The sequence below is a fragment of the Haemorhous mexicanus genome, chromosome 6 (genome assembly GCF_027477595.1).
Source record: "Haemorhous mexicanus isolate bHaeMex1 chromosome 6, bHaeMex1.pri, whole genome shotgun sequence".
Classification (NCBI taxonomy): Eukaryota; Metazoa; Chordata; class Aves; order Passeriformes; family Fringillidae; genus Haemorhous; species Haemorhous mexicanus.
In genome coordinates, this window is record NC_082346.1 from 11,117,151 (window position 1) to 11,139,662 (window position 22,512).

Consider the following 22,512-nt stretch of genomic DNA (forward strand, 5'->3'; position numbering starts at 1 on the left):
TATTTTATGATGCCTCTGTTTCATGATGATTCCACCTGATGATGGTTCCACTGTGTTGTCCCTATTCCCAGGCTCTGGCACATCCTCAAAAGCCCTCTGCAAGGCAACACCAACAGAAGGGGTGAATTCTTTTGCACAGCTCCCAGCCAGGAAGTAAATCAGAGGGTGGGCACTGCTCTTGGCACAGGCGAGCAGGAGAGAGGTGCTGGGGGCAAAGACAGAGAAGTCAAACGCCCTCAGCAAGAGCCAGTACCCAAAATGAGCAGTGAAGAAGGGGAAGGAGATGACAGGAGCAGCAGGAGCAGGGCACAGAGCTTCCCTGGGAGCTGTTCCCATGAGCAGCACAGGAGCCTGGCCAGCAGTGCCAGAGCAGAACAGGCCAGGGTGAGCACTGAGAAAGCCAGGGAGATACATCCAGCCTGGATGTGGACAGGACAGAGCTGGAGCAGGAAAACAATTGGAGAAGGAGAGGATTGCCCATGGAGATATCAGAGAACAATTGGCTTTGGGATGGATCTGAGCTGGACTTTAAGGTGTCAGTTGATATCACTGAGCTGCTGGATTCCTTCAGCAGGACACCCGTTTCAATATTCCCTCCCTTTTCCCACAATATTTCCAGCTTTTAATTCCCTACAGACCTCAATTCTGCCCCCAAAATCCATAACCAGGTTCCACACAATGAGGGAGCCCTGATTCTGGTGGAAGAGAAGAGTCTGACCTTGTTTCCTCTCGCAGCCTGGAGAGCTTCCCTGCACTGCACTCACCTCACCACCCACCCTCCAGCTGCTGTCCCTGGGCCAGGATCTTCAGGACATTCCCTGGAATGGTCCCTTGGGAAAGGGGAGCGCATCCTGTGGGGTGAGCCCGAGCAGCGTCCGGCGCGGGCTCTGTCCCAGCTCCTGCCACAGCCCCTGTTCTCCTGCTGCCTCGTGTTCTCCAGGGCTCTCACACACAGGCAGCTGCTTCAGAGCCTGGCACGGGATCAGGGCTCTGCTCCTCCTCTGCTCTTCACTCTGCCCAGCAAATGAGCAACAGGAGAGAGCCTCAGCAACCAGACCTATGGCCAAAGCACTTTGTCTCCATCTCAGCTTCTCTTCCATTTAAAAATAACTCCAATCCCAAAATCTTGTGTTTTGAACGGCCTGACCTTGAACCCTCTCACTTCTGGGCTGGATCCTTAGGCCCCTGCACTACAAATGTCCCATTAAACCTTGATGTCTGTTTCAAATCTAGTTTTCTCCCTTGAATACTGCAATTTCAGTGGTACTTCACCTTCACCACACAGTTTCCAAGAGGATTCATGCAATAATCAATTCTGTGGCTCAGCTGGAGCCCTGGCACACAGCAGAGGGCTGATTTGGGATTTCAGCAATGTCATTTCTTCTGAGAAGAGGCAAATCCATGCTGCTCTCTTGGCTTTAATCCTTAGAAAGTGGCAGGTTTCCTTTGAGTCATTCTCTACACTCCCTCAGGAGTCAGACAGCAGCCTACAGTGAATTCCAAGGAATTCCTAGAAACGTGAGGTGAAATGATTCCTACCCAGGCTGACATGTGCCTCAGGGATCTGGGATGCTCCTGCTGGAAACTGCTGGCCCTGGGACCAGAACTGTCACCTCCCTTCCTGCTGACACCGTGTCTGTGTCCCCAGCTATGCAATCTCACATCCCCTCACCAGCCCAATCCTTTCAAGGGCAAACACTTCATGATCCAGGAGCTGATGGGGCACCAGGAGATTTGGAGAGGGACTTTGGACAAGGGCATGGAGTGACAGGACAAGGGGCAATGGCTTCCCCCTGACAGAGGGTGGGGTCAGGTTGGATCTTAGGGAAAAATCCTTCCTTGTGAGGATGGAGAGGCCCTGGCACACATTGCCCAGAGGGGTGGGGTCAGGTAAAAACAAACACAAGGGCTCCCATGTCTGAGGAGGAGGAGGGTGAGCCCTTATCAAGGGCTGGAAAGGGGATCACAGCATCCCAAAACCTGCTCCCTAATAGCTTTCATTGCATCATCAAGGGCATTGGCAGTAATTAGGGTGAGCTCTAAGTGCTGATGACCTGGCTGCAAGCAACTGAGTGCTGACCTTCCCTTGGGCTGTGTGAGCCTGCATTGGAATGACAGAAATGGGAATTCTCAGCTCAGGTTGCTCTCTTGGGGCCGGGGAGGGTTTTGGCAATGATCCCAGACCTCTTCCCAGAATGGGAGTTGATTCTGAGAAGCACTCAGATGTATGCACAGTGCTGAGAGCACTTCCAGCACTGCCAGCAGTTCTCTGCTGCTGGAGGGACAGTGACCCCTCCGGGCAGAGAAATGAGGAATGTAGAAACTTGCTGAGAGAGGGAAAGCATTTGGAGAATGTCCCATCTGGAAGAGTTTCTAATCAGGAGGAAATGAGGAGCTCTTCAAAGAAATCTGCACATTGAGCTACTTCCTCTATGGCAGAAAAAAAGTCAAACAGAGGAAGGGAAATTCTGACGCAACCCAAGATTAAATTTCTGACTTTCCCGCCAAGCCTTGCGAAACAACAGCAGGACAGGGCACAGAGAAGAACCAGCAGGACGGGAACGGGGAGTTCCTGGTGACCTGGGCACTTTCTCCTTCATGTCCCTGACCTGGCAGCAGCCGCTTTAGGACATGGATCCCAAAGGAGCAAGAGGTACCAGGGAGCGCCGCTGATCTGCACAGACCCCTTTGCCTGCTGCTGCCCCACAGGGAACAGGTCAGTGGAATGTTTTCCTTCCTCCCTGCCCCACCTTCCTCTCCTTCAGCAGCTCCTCTCTTCCTCCCACCCTCTCCCAGTGACTGCAGTGCCCTCCCGCCTCCTCTCTCTCCTCCTGTGCATCCCATCTGTATCCTAATACTGAAAAGGGCCAGAACAAACTTTCTAACACAATGCAAAACATGAGGAAGCAGGAATTCTTTATCTGCACAGGACACAGAAGGATCTCGTCTTGTATTTTTTGTATGGTGAGACTTTACAACAGGATATTAATCCATTATAACCACATGTAGGTATTGGAAACTTTTTCTTACCTAGTACACAAACACCATTTTCCTAGAACTCATTTAATCCACCTCCTCCTGCAATCCTTCTATGATCCTCCAGTTTTATTAAGAGGGGTCACTCTGATGGTCATATTCAATGAATTCTGCCACATTAAATGTGCCCTTGCCTTGAACTGTTCCTCTGGCCATGCACTGTTGCTTCTTGTTCCAGAATTTGCCCCAAAATCACTGCAGGCCTCCTTATCTGTTCCTGCACAGGTTCCTGCCATGTTTGTCATCCTGTGTGCCAGCCTTTACATCCTGTGAGAAACAACCGCCCACTTTTTTAAATTTTTAAAGGTTTAATAAACCTTAACAAAAACTGCAACAAAAGGACTCAATAAGGAGAAGCAGGCCTGGGAGCTTCCCTCATGGCTGCCTACCACGTGGCTTCCTCATCTTCAAGATGGATGCTTCACCTTTGATACCCTGGGGGTTGCATCAGCTAAACCTGGCCCCTCCCAAAGTCTGTCTGTCAGCCTTTCTTTGTGTTTATTGGTGGAGCCTGCCTTCTTGCAACTTGGCTGGAGGGTCAGGTGTTGTCATGCTGCACCTCCCCCTCCCCAGCAACAAGCTTTTGTACACCCTTTCTTTCTCCCTGTCCTAGATGACTCAGGCTCTCTGATGGGAACAACAGAGAGGGGGGAGAAGGGGACTATCGGCAGAACATGGGACATCTAAACAACAGAGTTCAAGAACATAATTATACATATTAAATCTTCTATTAATATTCATATATTATTCATCCCTTAGCTGTGAGTGCCAATCATCTCATTATCCATATATAACACATCCCTTTCAAATTTGGCCATTTTGCTTTTGAACAACTTCAGAAGAACTGAAAATGTTTAATCTCTATTTTATTTATCAGCCTCCTGCCAAACAGCCCAACCTTCCCACCTCCCTTTCCTACCCCACAATTTCCACTGCCCTCCTCCCCTGCACATCTCACTCCTCCCCACTGAATCCTTCCCACTGCAGGGAGCTGCTGAGAACCTGCATGGTCCATCCCTGGATTCTCCAAGCACTGACTCCCCATCCACTCTGACCACAGCCAGGGGCCACATCCCACTGCCTGCCCAGCATCCATTCATGGAGGTGAGCACCATGACCCCTCTTTTCACCTCACCAGCTGACCGACCTGGTCAGTGTGAGATCACTGTCTCCAGCATGGCCATGCACTTTGTGACACTGCTCGTCGGTCTCTGTGGGCTGGCTGGGAACGGGGCTTTCCTCTGGCTCCTCCAAATTAATGCCATCACTGACTTTGTGGCATTCAACCAGGCCACCATTGACTTCCTCTTCCTCATTTTCATAGTCCCCTCCACCCTGCTCTTCCTTGTGGAGGAAGTGTCCTGCTCTGCTATAATGCCCCCAATGTATTTGAGCTTGCTTTCCCAGCTATCACTGTTCACCTATACCATGGGGCTGTTCCAGCTGATGTTCATCAGCATCGAGAGGTGCAGGTCCATCCTCTGCCTCTTCTTCTGCATTGGACAACTTTCCGAGCACCTCTTGTGGGTGTTGATGAGTGCCCTGTTCTGGGCCTTGTTCTTTGTTGGCATCGCTGTCAATCCCACAGTGACTTCCCTGTGCCAGTCACACGAGCAGGAGCAATGCCAGGTGGCTCTCACCTCCATGTACGCCCTCAACCTCTTCCTATTTGCTGTACCCATGGTCATTTCCAGCACAATCCTCTTCATTCATCTCAAGCCTGGCTCCCAGCAGCAGCACAAGAGGCTTGACATTGTTATAGTCCTCGCTGCACTCTTCAGTCTGCCCCTCAGTCTCTGGTCTCTCCTGCAGCAGCTCGGTTACACGGCTGTGCCCTCCCAGGTGGTTTTCCTGCTCACCTGCATCACCAGCAGCATCAAACCCTTCATCTACTTCTTGGTGGGGAGCTGGAAGAGAGACTGCTCCATGGGGAGCTGCTGGAGACAGTGCTCCATGGAGAGCTGCAGGAAGCACTCCTCCATGCAGTCCCTAAGGAAGGCGATCCACGGGGTGTTTGAGGAGCCAGAAGAGAACAGAGCCCACAGAAATGTTCCCTCTGTGGACACGGGGGTCTGAGCCTGCTGATCCCTTCCACTGCACTGCTGAGGAACCCTGGAACAGTGGCTGAGAGATTCCTTGAGTCTCCTGATCAATTAATCCCCACAGGGTCACCCTCCCTGTGCTGGTGCATCCCCAGCCCCTTTCCAGCCCGCTCTGGGCTCTGATCCGTGCTTGGGAGGCCTCAGCCTTGAGGAGCAGCCCCTGGGCTCAGCTCCTGTGGCGCTGATCAGAAACACCCTCTGCTCCCAGGAGCTGCTGCTGTCCAACCACCTCCTGGGGTTTTATCCACAGCCTTGGAAAGTACTGTGCTCCCCTGAATGCCACAGCATCCCTGCTCTCCCACTGTCACGGGAGCTGCCGGCCCCAAGTGTGGCCAGGGTGAAACATGGCTGAGAGTGACGCCCATCCCTTGGGGCCCTGGGAGCAGCGGCCCAAAAGGAGACCCTTGGAGCTCTCCTGGCCCAGCAGCGCTGAGCAGAAGCTCCCTGGCTCTGGGGCCTCTCCGGGCTGGGATCTCTCCGTCTGCTGCCCTCGGCTGATCCCCGAACCCCGACGGCTCCTGGGCCCATCCCCCCAGGGCTCGAGGCCCAGCCCTTGGCACAGGGAGGAGATGCCAAGGGATCCACAGGGAGCATTGCACTGCCTGCCAGGGGAATTTCTCACAGGCACCTTGCACTGACTCTGTCTGTCTGTCTGTCTGTCTGTGTGCACACACGTCTGCATCTGCCATGGCAAATGTGGCAGAGATGCTCAGGTGTGATAGTACCTGAGACATCTGACTGGGTCAGGCCTGGAAGGAACTATGAGCCATAAATAAGGTTAAATTCAGAGGGGTCTCTGGTGGTTGTATTCCCTGAGTGCTGTGATATTAAAGGCGACCTTGCCTTGAAGTTTTTCGTTGGCCATGTGGTCTTCCTTCTTGTTTCAGAACTTGCCCCAAAAATGCTGTGGGCCTTCTTATCACTGTCCCCAGTGCTTCCAGCCACATTTATCATCCTGGGTCCACATTTTTACATGCTTTTATCTTTCTTCCCACATAGTCTTTAAGCAACTACAGGGGAATTGAAAACATTTATTCTCTGTTATTTATCAATCCCCAGCAAACCAACCCAACCCTCCCACCTCCCTTTCCCTCCCCACCATTTCCACTGCCTCCTCCCCTGCACATCTCACTTCTCTCCACTGAATCTTTCCCACTGCAGGGAGCTGCTGAGGAGCCACATGGTCCATCCCTGGATTCTCCAAGCACTGACTGCCCATCCACTCTGACCACAGCCAGGGGACACATCCCACTGCCTGCCCAGCATCCATCCATGGAGGTAAGCACCATGACCCCCCCCCGCCAACTCATCTAGTGAAGGGGATAATCTGGGTGTGATTGATGTCACCAGCGTGGCCATACACAGTGTGACACTGCTCGTTTGCCTCTGTGGGCTGGCTGGGAACGGGGCTGTGCTCTGGATCCTCGGGTTCCGCATCTACAGGGACACCGTGAAACCCATCACTGCCTACATCCTTGACCTGACCATCATCAACTTCCTCTTCCTCATCCTTATGGCCCCCTCCACTCTGCTCTTCCTGCTGGAGGATGTCTCCTGCTCTGCCATCATGCCCCCACCATCCATACGCTGCCTTTTCCTCCTCTTTGTGATGTTCCACACCGTAGGGCTGTACCAGCTGACAGCCATCAGCATTGAGAGGTGCAGGTCCCTCCTCTGCCCACCTGGGCTCTTCTGCCACCTTTCCCAGGATCTCTCATGGGTGGTGGTGAGTGCCATGCTCTGGGCCCTTTCCATCACTGCCATCGCTGCCGTTTCTGTGGTGACTTCCCTGTGCCAATCACAGGAACACAAGCTCTGCTGGGGGGGCTCTCATCTCCCTGTACATCCTCAACTTCCTCGTCTTTGCTCCATCCATGGTCATCTCCAGCAGAATCCTCTTCATTCATTTCTAGGGTAGCTCCCAGCAGCAGCAATCCAAGGGGCTCTACATCATTGTCTTCCCCACTGTGCTCCTCACTCTCCCCCTCAGTCTCTGGAATTTCCTGCAGCAGCTTGGCTACACCACTGTGTCCCCCCAGGTTGTTCTCCTGTTTGCCTGCATGCACAGAGCATCAACCCCTTCATCCACATCTCAGTAACAAAGTGCTGGAGGCGCTGCTCCATGGAGTCCCTCAGGGAGTGCCTCCAGAAGGTCTTTGAGGAGCCAGGAGGGAGCAGTGCCCCCAGTAATGATGCCACCAGGGACACAGGGGTCTGAGCCTGTTAAACCCTTCAAGTGCACCAGTGCAGAACCATGGGCAGTGACTTAGGATCACCTTCCCACCTTTATTCCTGCAGGAGCAGGGAGCAGGGGCAGTGACAAGGGCCATGTGGGAGGGATGCTCTGCACAGAGCACATTGGAGGATGATTGGAGCTTTGCTCTTCCCTCAGAGGTCCTGGAGAACTTTACCCCCAAAAGAATCCTTCCCAACACGGCTGTGGCCCCAGAATTCCCCTGGCACCTGGTTCCTGCATCCCACTGAGGTCTGATATCAATAAACAGCACCGTGAACCCTGAGCTGCGTTTGCCCCCTCTCTGCCAGTGTATCCCGGCTTCCTCTGGCTCCTGCTGCCAGCCAGGAATGTGGCTGGAGAGAGGGGACAGAGAGGTAGTTAGCCAGGAATTTTGTGACTGTTTATAAATTTCATAATGAACTATGTTTAATTAGTTAAGGCATATTTGACTGTGGATTTTAGCTGGTTTTGATTTAGATCTGTATTGCCTGAGTGTCATTAGAAATCTCTGTTGACCCATAGCCCATAGAGGACTTACTCAATAGTTGGAGAACAAAATTCAAGAGTGTAATTTTTAATGGTTATCATATAACTCGAAATTAATTGGACGTCATAGAATAAAAATGGTATATTTAGAGAATTAGGAATTCAGAGGCCTGTACACACCAAAAGGCTTGATAATAAAATGGAAGAGATAAATTATAATGGCAAAAAGGAAGCCATTTCCTAGGTTTGTGTACCTAAGAAAACTTAAGAAAAGGGAATTGTCTAACCAGGACATCAGATTTGATAAAATATTGTTTTGCAGGAACAAACCTGAGTTATGCATTAATCTAAGAGAGACGGTATATTCTGTTAGTAATTAAAAGAAACAAGGAAACTATAACATGGTGTAAAAAATTGGGAGCATTTTGGGAGTATCTCTAAAAAATCTTGGATTTTATAGTGTATAAAAATGCCTGGAAATTGTTGTTTCGTTGAACACGCCTATGGCAAATATATTTGCACTATGTTCACAATTTTGACTCAAAATTGTTACTAGACTAACATGCTTTTGCTGTTAGACTTAAACATCTTGATGTCAGAGGGGACACAGCCATGGCTTGTGCTCCCTGGAGCAGCCATGATCCCCAGTGCCCAGAGCTGGGCTGGCACAGACAGGATGGCCCAGGGGCTCAGCATTCCCCACCCCGAGTGCTCTGTGAGTGTCACAGCAAAGATCTGCCCAGAGACCTTTAATTTTTAATTTTGTGAGCCAGGTGCAAAGGTCTCTCTGCCTTCAGAAACCCTTCCTCTCCACTGCCTTCAGCTGCTCCCTCAGCAGGCTCAGGTGGTGTGGCAGCAAGGAGAGGAGGAGGCCGTGGTCTTCAGCACAGCCACCCCCTTCCAGGAGCAGGGTGACACCTGTGTTTGTCTCCATGGGCTCCACTGGGCATCACCTCCCTGCCTGAGGCTTCCCTGAGGTCACCATCCCCACCCCATCCCACACCTTCTCTCCAGCCCCATCACATCCCACACATTCCCACCACGTCTTCCCAGCAGCTCCATCATGTCCCACCCCTCCCACACCACCCTCCCATCCCACTCCCCATGCAGCCCACCCTCCTCCCGTCCTTCCCATCCCTCCCAGCCATGGGCCTGAGGCTCCAGTCCCTCCCCACGGGCTGCTCACCCCACGCTGCCCCGTAAGGCTTTCGGGCACTGCTTCTCATGGAGATGCCCCTTCCCAGCTCCATCCCTGCTGTCCAGCCCCCAAACCTCCTTTGGACAGAAACAAGAGGCCACAGAGGGATGGCTCCACTGGTGTTCATTGGGCTGGAGAAGCATGGAATTGCCAGGAGGAGCAGAAACACTGCTGTGGGTCCTGAGTGGGGCAGGAGAGGAGCAGGGATGTCTGGAGGGGAAGGCAGCCTGGGGGACGTTTCTAGAGAATGTCAGAGGGGAACATGTTGCCTTAGGATTTTAGCCTTGCTATTTTTCATATCCTGTACTGCATTAGTGCATAACTCTAAACTCCATGGAAAGTGTTAGTTAACTGTCCTCACATTTTGGTCAGACAATACAATCCCTCTAGGCCTGCAATTCAAGGACACCCTACTGCCTCAGGCCCAGAAAAGTACAGACAGAAGTGAATTGGGGGAGGGCAAATTGGGGCTAAATGACTGCATTACCTGAAGCTGTAAGTGGAGGATTAACCCCTGATTTGTAAATGGACCTAACTTTGTCTGAAAAACTCATGACCATTGTCCATTTTGGGTGTAGCCCCTCTTGGAGGCTTTGAGTGGCCAGGGTGAACCTTTTGAAGGCCTTTCATCAATGCCTCCTTTTATTCTCTTCACCTTGTCTGGCCTCTGTTCTAGGGAGCCAGCCCAAGGCATCAGGCAGACAGGGGCTGGAGGGGGCAGGAGGGCTCTGGGTGCCACCAATCCCAAATCTCCCACTGCACTGCAGCAGAGCCCAACAGGGCACACCTGCAGCCAGGGAGTGGCCAGGGACTGGGAAACATTGAGATGCGATGGCATGGCATGGCATGGCATGGCATGGCATGGCATGGCATGGCATGGCATGGCATGGCATGGCATGGCATGGCATGGCATGGCATGGCATGGCATGGCATGGATGAGGAGTGATACCAAAATCAGACAGAATAAAGTTCCTAACACCCTCTAATGATGTTACCAAGGGAAGTATTAGGCAGCAGGACAAGCAGAAGGATGTCTCCGTATTTCTGTGCTTGTTGCGAGACTTTACAACAGTGTTTTTATCCACTATAACCATACATAGGCCTTAAAATTTTTTTCTTACCTAGTACATAAATACCATTTTCCTAGAACTCATTTCCATGCATCCACTTCCTACTGGGCATCATCTGATGTTCCTGAAGGATCATTCAAAGGGGTCTCCGATGTTCGTATTCACTGAGTGCTGTGGTATTAAAGGTTATATTGCTTTGAGCTTGCTTTTGCTTTGGCCATGTAGTGTTGCTTATTTTTACAGAACCTGCCCCAAAACCACTGCAGGCCTCCTAATCTGTTACTCTACATGCTCCAGCCACATTTATCATCCTGTGTGCTCCTGAGGGGCCCATTGGAGCTGGGCTTTCCTACTCCCTCCTGGATCCTAGGATCCTCTGGCCCGGAGGAGCAGGGACACTACTGGAGTCCTGGGTGAAGCAGAGAAGGAGTGGGGCTGTCAGGAGGAAAAAATCTGCCCTGGGTGGGTTCTGGGGTGTCAGAGCAGTCTGGAGGGGTCAGGAGAGGGTCAGAGGAGGTTGAAGGGGGTCTGGATCCCAGCAGTCCCAGAGGAAAGCAGAGCCTGACAGGCCACGCTTAGCGTGGGGGAGCAGCTCCATCTGGGAAAGCTGTGGGATGTGATAGGGTGGGGTGAGGATGGAGAGCGCGGTGGGAATGGGGTGCAGAGATGGGGATAGGATAGGATAGGATAGGATAGAACAGGACAGGACAGGACAGGACAGGATAGGATAGGATAGGATAGGATAGGATAGGATAGGATAGGGACCAGCTCAGCTCTGCTTCCTTGGGCCCAGGGGAGGTTTTGTCAATGATACCAGAGCTGCTCCCGGAACTGGAGTTATTTCTGAGGAACACCCAGCTGAATCATCAGCACTGCCAGCACTGCCAGCATTCCAGCACCACCAGCATCCCTCTGCTGCTGGAGGGACAATGATCCCTCAGGGAAGAGAAACAAGGAATGGTAGAAACCTGTCAGGAGACGGAAGGCAGTTGGAGAAAGGGACATTCTGTAGGGAAGGAATTTTTCTCATCAGGGGGAATTGAGGAGCCATTTGCAAAATATTTCATTTGACAAAAGCCAATTCCTCTCTGGCAAAAAAAATTCCCTTGGTAAAGAACTCTGAGGAAGTGAAATTCTGACGTAGCCAAAGATGCAATTTCCAACTCACACCATCACTCCATGGAGCCCTGGGGAGCAACACCAGGACAGGGCACGGAGAGAGCCAGTGGAACAGGACTGGGGAGCTCCTGGTGACCTGGGCACTTTCTCCTTCGTGTCCCTAACCTGGCAGGAGCCGCTTTAGGACATGGATCCCAAAGGAGCAAGAGGTACCAGGAAGCGCCGCTGATCTGCACAGACCCCTTTGCCTGCTGCTGCCCCACAGGGAACAGGTCAGTGGAATGTTTTCCTTCCTCCCTACCCCACCTTCCTCTCCTCCAGCAGCTGATCTGTTCCTGCCACCCTCTCCCGGTGACTGCAGTGCCTTCCCCAGCTCCCCCATCCTCTGCCCTGAACTTTGCTTCTGCATCCCTTGCCAGGACAGACCAACCCTACCACCTCCCTCTCCACCCCACCATTTCCACTGCCTTCATCCCCTGCACATCTCACTCCTCCCAACTGAATCCTTCCCACTGCAGGGAGCTGCTGAGGAGCCACATGGTCCATCCCTGGATTCTCCAAGCACTGACTCCCCATCCACTCTGACCACAGCCAGGGGACACATCCCACTGCCTGCCCAGCATCCATCCATGGAGGTGACCACCGTGTCCCCATCTCCTGCCTCACCCACTGAAGGAGACAATCTGTGTGAGACAGATGTCACCAGCATGTCCATACACAGTGTGTCCCTGCTCATCTGCCTCTGTGGGCTGGCTGGGAACGGGGCTGTGCTCTGGCTCCTTGGCTCCTGCTGTTTGTACAGGAACAGCACCATCCTTTACATCCTCGGGCCGACTCTTTTAGACTTCCTCTTCCTTCTCTTTCTGTTGCCCTCCACTCTGCTCTTCCTGCTGGAGAATGTGTCCTGCTCTGTCATCATGCCCTTGGGCTATGTGTGGTTGCTTTTCAGGGTGTCACTGCTGTCATACAGCTTGTGGCTGTACACGCTGACATTCATCAGCATCAAGAGGTGCACGTCCATCCACTGCCCGCTCTGGCTCTGCTGCCACCGTCCCCAGCACCTGTCATGGGTGGTCTTTGCCCTGCTCGGGGCCTTCTTCATCATTCTCATCACTATCTTTGCCGTGATGCTTTCTCTGTGCATGTTCCAGCTATCTGAGCACTGCTGGGTGTCTCTCACCTCCATGTACACCTTCAACCTCCTCCTCTGTGCTCCCTTCATGCTCGTTTCCAGCATAATCCTCTTCATTAAGGTCAAGCCTGGCTCCCATCAGCAGCAGCCCAAGAGATTTGACATTGTTATCTGCCTCATTGTGCTCTTCACTCTGCCCCGCAGTCTCTGCAATTTCCTGCAGGAGCTCGGCTACACCGTTGTGCCCTCCCAGGCTGTTTTCCTGCTCGCCTGCATCAGCAGCACCATCAACCCCTTCATCTACTTCTTGGTGGGGAGGTGCAGGAGGCCCTGCTCCATGGGGTCCCTACGGCTCTCCCTCAGGAGGATCTTTGAGGAGCCAGAAAAAAACATTGCCCACAGGGATGATCCCTCTGTGGACACAGTGCTCTGAGCCTGTTGATCCCTTCCACTGCACTGCTGAAGGACCCTGGGACAGTGGCTGAGAGATTCCTTGAGTCTCCTGATCAATAAATCCCCACAGGGTCACCCTCCCTGTGCTGGTGCATCCCCAGCCCCTTTCCAGCCCGCTCTGGGCTCTGATCCGTGCTTGGGAGGCCTCAGCCTTGAGGAGCAGCCCCTGGGCTCAGCTCCTGTGGCGCTGATCAGAAACACCCTCTGCTCCCAGGAGCTGCTGCTGTCCAACCACCTCCTGGGGTTTTATCCACAGCCTTGGAAAGTACTGTGCTCCCCTGAATGCCACAGCATCCCTGCTCTCCCACTGTCGCAGCCACGGGATGGGATGGGATGGGATGGGATGGGATGGGATGGGATGGGATGGGATGGGATGGGATGGGATGGGATGGGATGGGATGGGATGGGATGGGATGGGATGGGATGGGATGGGATGGGATGGGATGGGATGGGATGGGATGGGATGGGGAGAAGTGTGGAGATTAGAACTGGGAGTGATACCAAAATCAGCTGCAATAAACTTTCCAACACAATGGGAAGCATTAGGAGGCAGGAATTCTTTACCTCCAAAAGACACACAGAAGGATCTCTCCATATTTCTGTTTGGGTGAGACTTTAGGACTTTACAAGGTTTTTTTCCATCATAACCACACAGAGACATTAAAGTGTCTTTCTTATCTAATACATAAACATCACTTTCCTCGGACTCATTTCCAGGCATCCACCTCCTTCTCCAAGTCCTTTCCTGGCCCTGGAGGATCATTCAGAGGAGTCTCTGGTGGTTGCATTCACTGAGTGCTGTGATATTAAAGGTGACCTTGCCTTGAACTTTTCCTTTGGCCATGTGCTCTTGCTTCCTGTTACACAACTTGCCCCAAAACCACTGCAGGCCTATTAATCTGTTTCTGCACTCACTCCAGCCACTTTTGTCATCCCATGTTCTCCTGAGGAGCACATTGGAGCTGGGCTTTCCCCCTCCCTCCTGGGTCCTAGAATCCTCTGGCCAGGAGGAGCAGGGACACTGCCAGGGTCCTGTATGGATCAGAGCAGGATCTGGGCTGTTGGGTGGAAAAGGGGGCCCCAGGGATGGTCTGGGATGTTTGAGGCAGTTTCGGAGGGGTCAGGAGAGGGTCGGAGGTGCTGGAAGGGTCTGGATGCTGGCAATCCCAAATCTCCCCACTGGAGGACAGCAGAGCCTGACTGATCACCCAGCTCTGTCTGGGAAACCTGTGGGATGTGATAGGATGGGGTGAGGATGGAGAGTGGGGTGGGGGTGGGGGTGGGGATGGGGATCGGAGGAGGAAGCAGCTCAACTGTGCTTCCTCAGCCCAGAACATGTTTTGGCAATGATCTCAGAGCCCTTCCCAGAACAGGACTTGTTTCTGAGAAGCAGCCAGCTCACTCACCAAGACTGCCAGCACTGGCAGCATTCCAGTGCCACCAGCACCACCAGCATCCCTCTGCTGCTGGAGGGACAGTGACCCCTCAGGGTAGATAAAGGAGGAATGGTAGAAACCTATCTAGAGAGGAAAGGCAGTTGCAGAGTGGGACACTCTGCAAGGCAGGAGTGTTTCTCATCAGGAGAGAAAGAAGAGCCAGTCACAAAAATCTTCATTTAGAGCTTCTGACAAAAGCCACTTCCGGTATTTGGGGAAAAAAAACCAAACCAAACCAACCAACCAAACAAACAAAAACCAAAACCAAAACCAAAACAACAACAACAACAACAACAAAAACAAACAACCCACACCCAAGATAAATAACTCAGAGGAACTGAATTTCTGAACTAGGCAAAGCTGCAATTTTTGATTCTCCCACTCCCCCCATGACACCACAGAGCCCTGGGATGCAACACCAGGACAGGGCAAAGAGAGCAGTCAGCAGGAAAGGACTGAGGAGCTCCTGGTGATCTGGGCACCTCCTCCTTCATGTCACTGACCTGGCAGGAGCCGTTTTAGGACATGGATCCCAAAGGAGCAAGAGGTACCAGGAAGCGCCGCTGTTCCTGCCACCCTCTCCCAGTGACCGCAGTGCCCTCCCCAGCTCCTCCCTCCTCTGCCCTGCACTTTCCTTCCACATCCCCTGCCAAACAGCCCTATCCTCCCACTTCCCCCTCCCACCCCACCATTCACACTGCCCTCCTTACCTGCATATCTCCCTTCTCTCCACTGAATCCTTCCCACTGCAGGGAGCTGCTGAGGAGCCACATGGTCCATCCCTGGATTCTCCAAGCACTGACTCTCCATCCACTCTGACCACAGCCAGGGGCCACATCCCACTGCCATCCCAGCATCCATCCATGGAGGTGACCACTGTGTTCTCACATCCCGTGTCACCCACTGAAGGAGACGATCTGTGTGCAATAGATGTCACCGATGTGGCCATACACAGTGTGACACTGCCCATCTGCCTCTGTGGGCTGGCTGGGAACGGGGCTGTGCTCTGGCTCTTTCATCTGAAAAGTGGCAACCATGGCATCTTTGATCTGGCTGTTGCCTCCTCCCTCTTCCTTCTCCTCACAATCCCCTCCACCCCCCCTTCCTGATGGAGGACATGTCCTGCTCTCCTGTCATGCCCCTGCTGTACCTGAGTTTCCTTTTCCAGCTCTCAGTGGTCTCCCACTACTGGGGGCTGTTCCGGCTGACAGCCCACAGCTTACGAAAGGACGTGGCCTCACTCTGCAAGCTCTGCTGCTGCTGCCAACTTCCCGAGCGCCTGATGTGGGTGGTGTGGAGAGCCAAATACTGGGTCTTTTCCCCTCTTTTCACTGTCATTCCTGCTCTGACATTCCTGTGCCCGTCAAACGAGCAGGAGCACTGCCGGGCAGCTCTCATCTCCATGTACACCATCATCCTGCTCCTCTTTGTTGCACCCGTGGTCGTTTCCTGCAGAGTTGATTTCATTAATGCCAAGCAGGGCTCCCAGCAGCAGCAACCCAAGAGGCGTGACATGATTATCGTCCTTATTGTGCCCTTCTCTTTCCTCTTCACCATCTGCAATTTCCTGCAGCAGCTTGGTTACATCACTGTGTCCTCCCAGGTTGTTTTCCTGCTCTCCTGCATCCACAGCAGCATCAAACCCTTCATCTACTTCTTGGTGGGGAGGTGCAGGAGGCCCTGCACCATGAGGTCCCTCCATTGCTCCCTCCAGAGGGTCTTTGAGGAGCCAAAAGAGAACACTGCTGACGGTGATGATCCTGCCATTGACAGGGGGGTCTGGGCCTCTTGATCCCTTCCACTGCTCTGGTGAATGACCCCAGGAAACTGGCCGAAGTTTTTTTGAGCCTCCTGATGAATCAATATCCACAGGATCACCTTCCCTGTGGTGGTGTATTCCTACGAGAAAGGGGAGCAGGAGCATTGCCTTGGCTGATTTTTGTGGGATGCACTGCAGGGAGCACACTGGAGCATGGCTTTTCTCTTCCCTCCTGCATCCACATAGCTCCAAGCAGTGCAGCTGGGCTCAGTGCTGTTCCCCAGCTCTATTCCCCATGGAATGACCCTCATGGCCTCAGCCCAAGGGAATGAACTCCATCTCCTTGGGCTCAGCAGATGAGTTTCATGGTGTTTTCAGGGAGCTCTTGCCTGCAAAGAATGGGACACCTTAATCCCTGAGGACACACCCAGCACGGGGTGGCAGTGATTTCCCAAATCCCTGTGGGGCTGGTGCCTCTGGATGGCAGGAGAGGGGTTGGGATCACAGGGAACATCCTTCCCCTTTTGCACAGCAGAGCCAGCCCTGCATTCCCAGCTGATGGGAAGGGACACCAGGTACGGCTGCAGAGGTGGGGAGGGACAGCAACATTCCCTTATCCTTTCAGTGGGAATTTGTCACAGGATTTAATTCCAAAATTAAATCCTTCTCAACATCAAAGTGCAGGGTCAATAGTGATCTCCACTGATCCTCTGTTCCTGTACCAGAAAGTACATGGAATATGGAAATTCCCATCACCAGATGCTTGGACCATTTAGTTGCACAGAGATCAGGGGGTTGTGCTGCTCTTCTGCAGAATTGGGCCCCTCCATCCTCTGGTTCCCCAGCATCAGTGCCCAAGGAAGCCCTTGACCACCTCCATCCTGAACCTGGCCACCCTCAGGAGGAGCTGCACAGCCACTCTGCACAGCAGCTTCAGCCACAGCCCAGCCACAGCCCTGATTTTTGTCATTCTGTAACCACCCCACAACCAGATTTGGATTCATGGTTTTGGTTTCTTTCCACTGTGGTGGTTCCAGCCTCTGAATTTGTTGAATGAACAACATCCAAGCTTCACTGCAGAGCCTGTCTCTTTTAAACAATGTCCAAAATGGCTCATTTCCTTCTTTTATCCCAGTACAAAGCCTCTGGCTGGTCTGTGAGCAGGCCAGGTACCTGTCTCATACCAGAGCCCTTCCTAAGGCACGTGCCTGCAAAGCTTGGGATGATGTTGGCAGGGCCAAGAGCTCCTCATTCCTCCTGGGAGAGACCTGGGCAGCAGCCACATCTCTTGCTCAGGGGAAAGTTGTCCCTCCTTTTCCCACTGCCTTAAATCCAGGGGAAAGCAACGTGCCACTGCTTCTGGAAAGGGAAGTGCGAGTGAAAGCCGTGGGTGCTGAGTCAGGCTTTGGAGATAAACATGAGGTTAAACACCTAAGGAGCATTTATTCACAGAGTTGTTAATAATCAACAGACAAGAGAGACTTTGACATCTGATAGGGTTTTTCTCTTCCTGTCTCCTGTTTTCCTACCCTTTGGAAAGCAGAATCGTTCCATGGTGCAACCTTGTGTCCAGAAAAGAACAACTCAGCCAAAGGGTTTCTCCCAAGGGAAGTGCAGGAGGATCATGATCCTTCAATGAACTTTTTCTACTTCCCAGCACCTTCTTGTCTCCACTGTCATCCAGGCCACTCCCTACCTGAGCTTTATTTCAAAAAAAGGAAGATTACAAGGCAAATTTTTCCTGGGTGGCCCTGCACATGGCAGAAGGAGAGATGGTATGAGATGATCTCTAAGTTTCTTTCCAACCCAAACAATTCCATGAGGATTCCTCACCTCATTCAGAATCCACCCCAGGCAGGAGATCCCCTGCTGCACACAGCACCAGCCTGTCAGAGCTCAAGGAGCATTTGCACAATGCTCTCAGGCACAGGCTGGGATTGTTGGGATGTCCTGTGCAGGGCCAGGAGCTGAATTCCATGATGCTTGTGGTCCCCTTCTAACTCTGGATTAGAGTGGGTTTTTTTAATGATGGTTCTCTTCCATGATGATTATACTTTATGATGATTCCACTGTATGTCCTTATTCCCTGGCTCTGGAACATACTCAAAAGCCCTCTGGAAGGCAACACTAACAGAGGGGTGAATTCCCTTGCACAGCTCCCAGCCAGGAAGTAAATCAGAGGGTGGGCACTGCTGTTGGCTGAGGAGACAGAGCACAGCCCCATTCCCACCATCCCACACAGGCACAGCAGCAGCAGCAGCGTGACAGGCACTTTGCTCCACTGCCTGCTGGCACACTGGCTCCAGTTGTCGTGGCTCTCCTCATTCCAGCTCCCCTTGGATGCCTTCCCACAAGGCTGGCTCCAGCAGGCAGGGCAGGCTCCCTCCGTGGAAGGGGACAAAGTGCTCATGGTGACACCTCTGCTGCTTCTCCCCCCCTCACACAGCTGGAGGGGTGACAAACAGAGACACCAGAGCAACGCTGCTGTCCCCCAAACGTGGCTTTCCCATCTTTTCCTACCCACAGCTTCCATGTGGAGCAGCACAGGGAGGGGTGAGGGACAGGGCAGATGGCAAGGAGGATGTGGGAGCCTGGTCTGGTGTGCCTGGCACAAAAGCCAGGGAGATACCTCCTGCCTGGCTGTGGACAGGACAGAGCTGGAGCAGGAAAACAATTGGAGAAGGAGAGGATTGCCCATGGAGATATCAGAGAACAATTGGCTTTGGGATGGATCTGAGCTGGACTCTCAGGTGTCAGTTGATATCACTGAGCTGCTGGATTCCTTCAGCAGGACACTCGGTTCAATATTCCCTCCCCTTTCCCACAGGATTTATACCTTTTAGTTCCCTACAGACCTCAATTCTGTCTCAAAATCAATAACCAGGTTCCACCCCATAATGGTTGTGGTTTGGTAATTTGAGATTTCACTGATTTTGAGATTTTTTTGCTAAAGTACTCATGAGTGTGCTGGGTTTAGTGTTGGTTAATCACTGGTGTATTCACTTTGTGCTGTGAGGAAGGATTGGAAGAAAGGTAAAGTAGGTTTAAAACTTTAAAAGGGTATAAAGAAATTTATTAACCGTAATTAAGAGTAATGGGAATCAGAATAAACTTTTAGAACACTTCTCCTTACCACTTTTTCTTTCTAACTGACAATTTAAAGAAACAAAACTTACCATTTTAATCAGTTTAGTACATCTAGAATAGTCTTTAGTTCACATAGGGTGAGAAGTCTCTCATTGTTATGGAGACTTCTCTACAAGAAAAATAGTTCTCTTGTGGTTCTTAATTTTTTATGAAAGGTATTTGTTTTGGGAAATCTGTAAGTGTGAATTCTCTCTTATTTTCTACAAGTTTTTTTCACAGTTGTGTTTACAGGTTATGTTAACTTTTGGGGTACTGTTTTAAAGATGAGTTGTTTAAAGGTAAAATGCTCATTATCTATCTTTAAAATCAACTTCATCTCTATGAACAGATTTTTTTTTTTTTTTCCTGGGGGTACAGAACTACTTTTCTCTCTCTGTTAAAACGTGTTCATGCTGAAAGTTGTAACGCTGATCTCTGACCATTGCGGGCAGTCACAGCCCGAAGCGCTGCACAGCCTCCGGGAAGGCGGGACGGAGGCGGAGCTGTGTTGGGAAAGCGGAATGTGTCTGAATGTGGGGGATGGATTACCGGGGGTGCCTGACCAAGAGGGTACAAAGCTGTTACTACTTTGGGCAGTGTGCCTCTGGCCGCGCCTCTGGCTGCAAGCGGGCACCGAGCGCTTCTCCTTTTACCTTGTCTCTTGCTGTGGTATAATAAATTTCTAAAAGTTTTAAGGAGTGAGGTGTCGTTTCTCACAACAAAAGACCATTTGATTCGTAGGGAAATTAAAAAAAACAAGATCAATAACTCAGAGGCTGTGGAACTCTGTGGAAGCCAAAGATGTTAAGCCACTTCCAACTGCCCTGTGGTTGCACCGAACCTTGGGAAACAACACCAGGACAGGGCACAGAGAGAGCCAGCAGGACGGGAATGGGGAGCTCCTGGTGACCTGGGCACTTTCTCCTTCATGTCACTGACCAGCCAGGAGCCGCTTTAGGTCATGGATCCCAAAGGAGCAAGAGGTACCAGGAAGCGCCACTGATCTGCACAGACCCCTTTGCCTGCTGCTGCCCCACAGGGAACAGGTCAGTGGAATGTTTTCCTTCCTCCCTGCCCCACCTTCCTCTCCTCCAGCAGCTGCTCTGTTCCTGCCACCCTCTCCCGGTGACCACAGTGCCCTCCCCAGCTCCCCCCTCCTCTGCCCTGTGCATCCCGTCTGTATCCTGACACTGAAATCGGCTGAAATAAACTTTTTAACACAATGGGAAGCATTAGGAAGCAGGAATTCTTTACCAGCACAGAGAAGGATCAGAAGAAGGATCACACACAGAAGGATCTCTCTTTGATCTGTGTGTGGTGACAGGGGTTATAACAGGGGTTTTACCCATCATAAGCACAGTCATTAACGTGTGTTTCTTATAAAATAAATAAATATCACTTTCATAGGACTCATTTCCATGCATTCATCTCCTTTTGGAAGTCCTTTACTGATCATGGAGGTTCTTTGAGGGGGTCTCTGGTAGTCGCATTCACTTACTGCTCTGATATTAAAGGCGTCCTTGCCTTCAGCTTTTCCTTTGGCCATGTGCTCTTGCTTCTTGTAGCAAAAATGGCCCTAGAACCGCTGCAGGTCTCCTTATCTGTTTCTGCACTGGCTCCAGCCACATTTATCGTTCTGCATTCTCCTGAGGAGCACCTTGGAGGCAAGCTTTCCTTCTCCCTCCTGGATCTTAGAACCCTATGGCTAGGAGGAGCATGGACACTGCCCAGGCTGTCAGGAGAAAAAAAAATCAGACCTGGGTGCGTCCTGGGGTGTCAGAGCAGGCTGGAGGGGTCAGGAGAGGATAAGAGGAGGTTGGAGGGGGTCTGGATCCCGTCAGTCCCAGAGGAGAACAGAACCTGACAGGCCACACTCAGAGTGGGGGAGCAGCTGCTGTCTGGGAAAGCTGTGGGATGTGATAGGATGGGGTGAGCCTGAAGAGCGGGGCGGGAATGGAGTGCAGACATTCGGGCAGGAAACGGATAGGAAACGGATAGGAAAGGATAGGATAGGATAGGATAGGATAGGATAGGATAGGATAGGATAGGATAGGATAGGATAGGATAGGATAGGATAGGATAGGATAGGATAGGATAGGATAGGATAGGATGGATAGGATAGGATAGGATAGGATAGGATAGGATAGGATAGGATAGGATAGGATAGGATAGGATAGGATAGGATAGGATAGGATAGGATAGGATAGGATAGGATAGGATAGGATAGGATAGGATAGGATAGGATAGGATAGGATAGGATGGATAGGATAGGATAGGATAGGATAGGATAGGATAGGATAGGATAGGATAGGATAGGATAGGATAGGATAGGATAGGATAGGATAGGATAGGATAGGATAGGATAGGATAGGATAAGGACGATAGGATAGGATAAGGACCAGCTTAGCTCTGCTTCCTTGGGCCCAGGGGAGGTTTGTCAATGATCCCAGAGCTCTTCCCGGAACTGGAGTTACTTCTGACCAGCACCCAGCTGACTCACCAGCACTTCCAGCACTGCCAGCATTCCAGTGCCACCTTCACCACTAGCATCCCTCTGCTGCTGGAGGGACAATTACCTTTTAGGGAAGGGAAACAAGGAATGGTAGAAACCTGTAGGGAAAGGTAAGGCAGTCAGAGATTGGGACATTCTGCAGGGATGGAATGTTTCTCATCAGGAGGAAATGATGAGCCATTTGGAAAATATTTCATTTGGAGCTTTTGACAAAAGTCACTTCCTCTGCAGCAAAAAAAACCCCTAAGATGAATGACTCAGAGGAAGTGAGGTTCTGATGTAGCCAAAGCTGCAATTTCCCCCTGTGACTGCATTCAGCTCTGGGGAGCAACACCAGGACAGGGCACGGAGAGAGCCAGCAGGACGGGAATGGGGAGCTCCTGGTGATCTGGTCACTTTCTCCTTCATGTCACTGACCAGCCAGGAGCCGCTTTAGGACATGGATCCCAAAGGAGCAAGAGGTACCAGGGAGCGCCGCTGATCTGCACAGACCCCTTTGCCTGCTGCTGCCCCACAGGGAACAGGTCAGTGGAATGTTTTCCTTCCTCCCTACCCCACCTTCCTCTCCTCCAGCAGCTGCTCTGTTCCTGCCACCCTCTCCCGGTGACTGCAGTGCCTCACCCAGGTCCCCCCTCCTCTGCCCTGTTCTGGAACAGACCAACCCTCGCACCTCCCTCTCCCAGTCGACAATTCCCACTGCCTTCCTCCCTTGGACATCTCACTCTTCCTCACTGAATCCTTCCCACTGCAGGGAGCTGCTGAGGAGCCACATGGTCCATCCCTGGATTCTCCAAGCACTGACTCTACATCCACTCTGACCACAGCCAGGGGACACATCCCACTGCCT

General features: G+C 51.9%; 3 protein-coding genes and 1 pseudogene across 3 annotated transcripts; all 4 read left to right on the top strand.

Annotated features, from left to right (window-relative positions):
• The first annotated feature begins 1,960 nt into the window (after positions 1 to 1,960).
• LOC132328557 (mas-related G-protein coupled receptor member D-like) lies at positions 1,961 to 5,865 on the top strand. Its single transcript, XM_059848481.1, has 2 exons — positions 1,961 to 2,716; positions 4,024 to 5,865. Exon 2 carries the CDS (start codon positions 4,135 to 4,137, stop codon positions 5,110 to 5,112), a length of 978 nt encoding a protein of 325 aa, XP_059704464.1. The 5' UTR covers positions 1,961 to 2,716; positions 4,024 to 4,134; the 3' UTR covers positions 5,113 to 5,865.
• Positions 5,866 to 6,435: 570 nt separating this feature from the next.
• Positions 6,436 to 8,393, top strand: LOC132328573 (mas-related G-protein coupled receptor member H-like; annotated as a pseudogene).
• Positions 8,394 to 11,528: 3,135 nt separating this feature from the next.
• On the top strand, positions 11,529 to 12,932 carry LOC132328550 (mas-related G-protein coupled receptor member H-like). The gene has a single exon (XM_059848473.1). It carries the CDS (start codon positions 11,529 to 11,531, stop codon positions 12,810 to 12,812), a length of 1,284 nt encoding a protein of 427 aa, XP_059704456.1. The 3' UTR covers positions 12,813 to 12,932.
• A 2,283-nt stretch (positions 12,933 to 15,215) lies between these two features.
• Positions 15,216 to 19,893, top strand: LOC132328571 (mas-related G-protein coupled receptor member H-like). Its single transcript, XM_059848498.1, has one exon. The coding sequence runs from the start codon at positions 15,377 to 15,379 to the stop codon at positions 16,058 to 16,060; it is 684 nt and encodes a 227-aa protein (XP_059704481.1). The 5' UTR covers positions 15,216 to 15,376; the 3' UTR covers positions 16,061 to 19,893.
• The last annotated feature ends 2,619 nt before the right edge of the window (positions 19,894 to 22,512 follow it).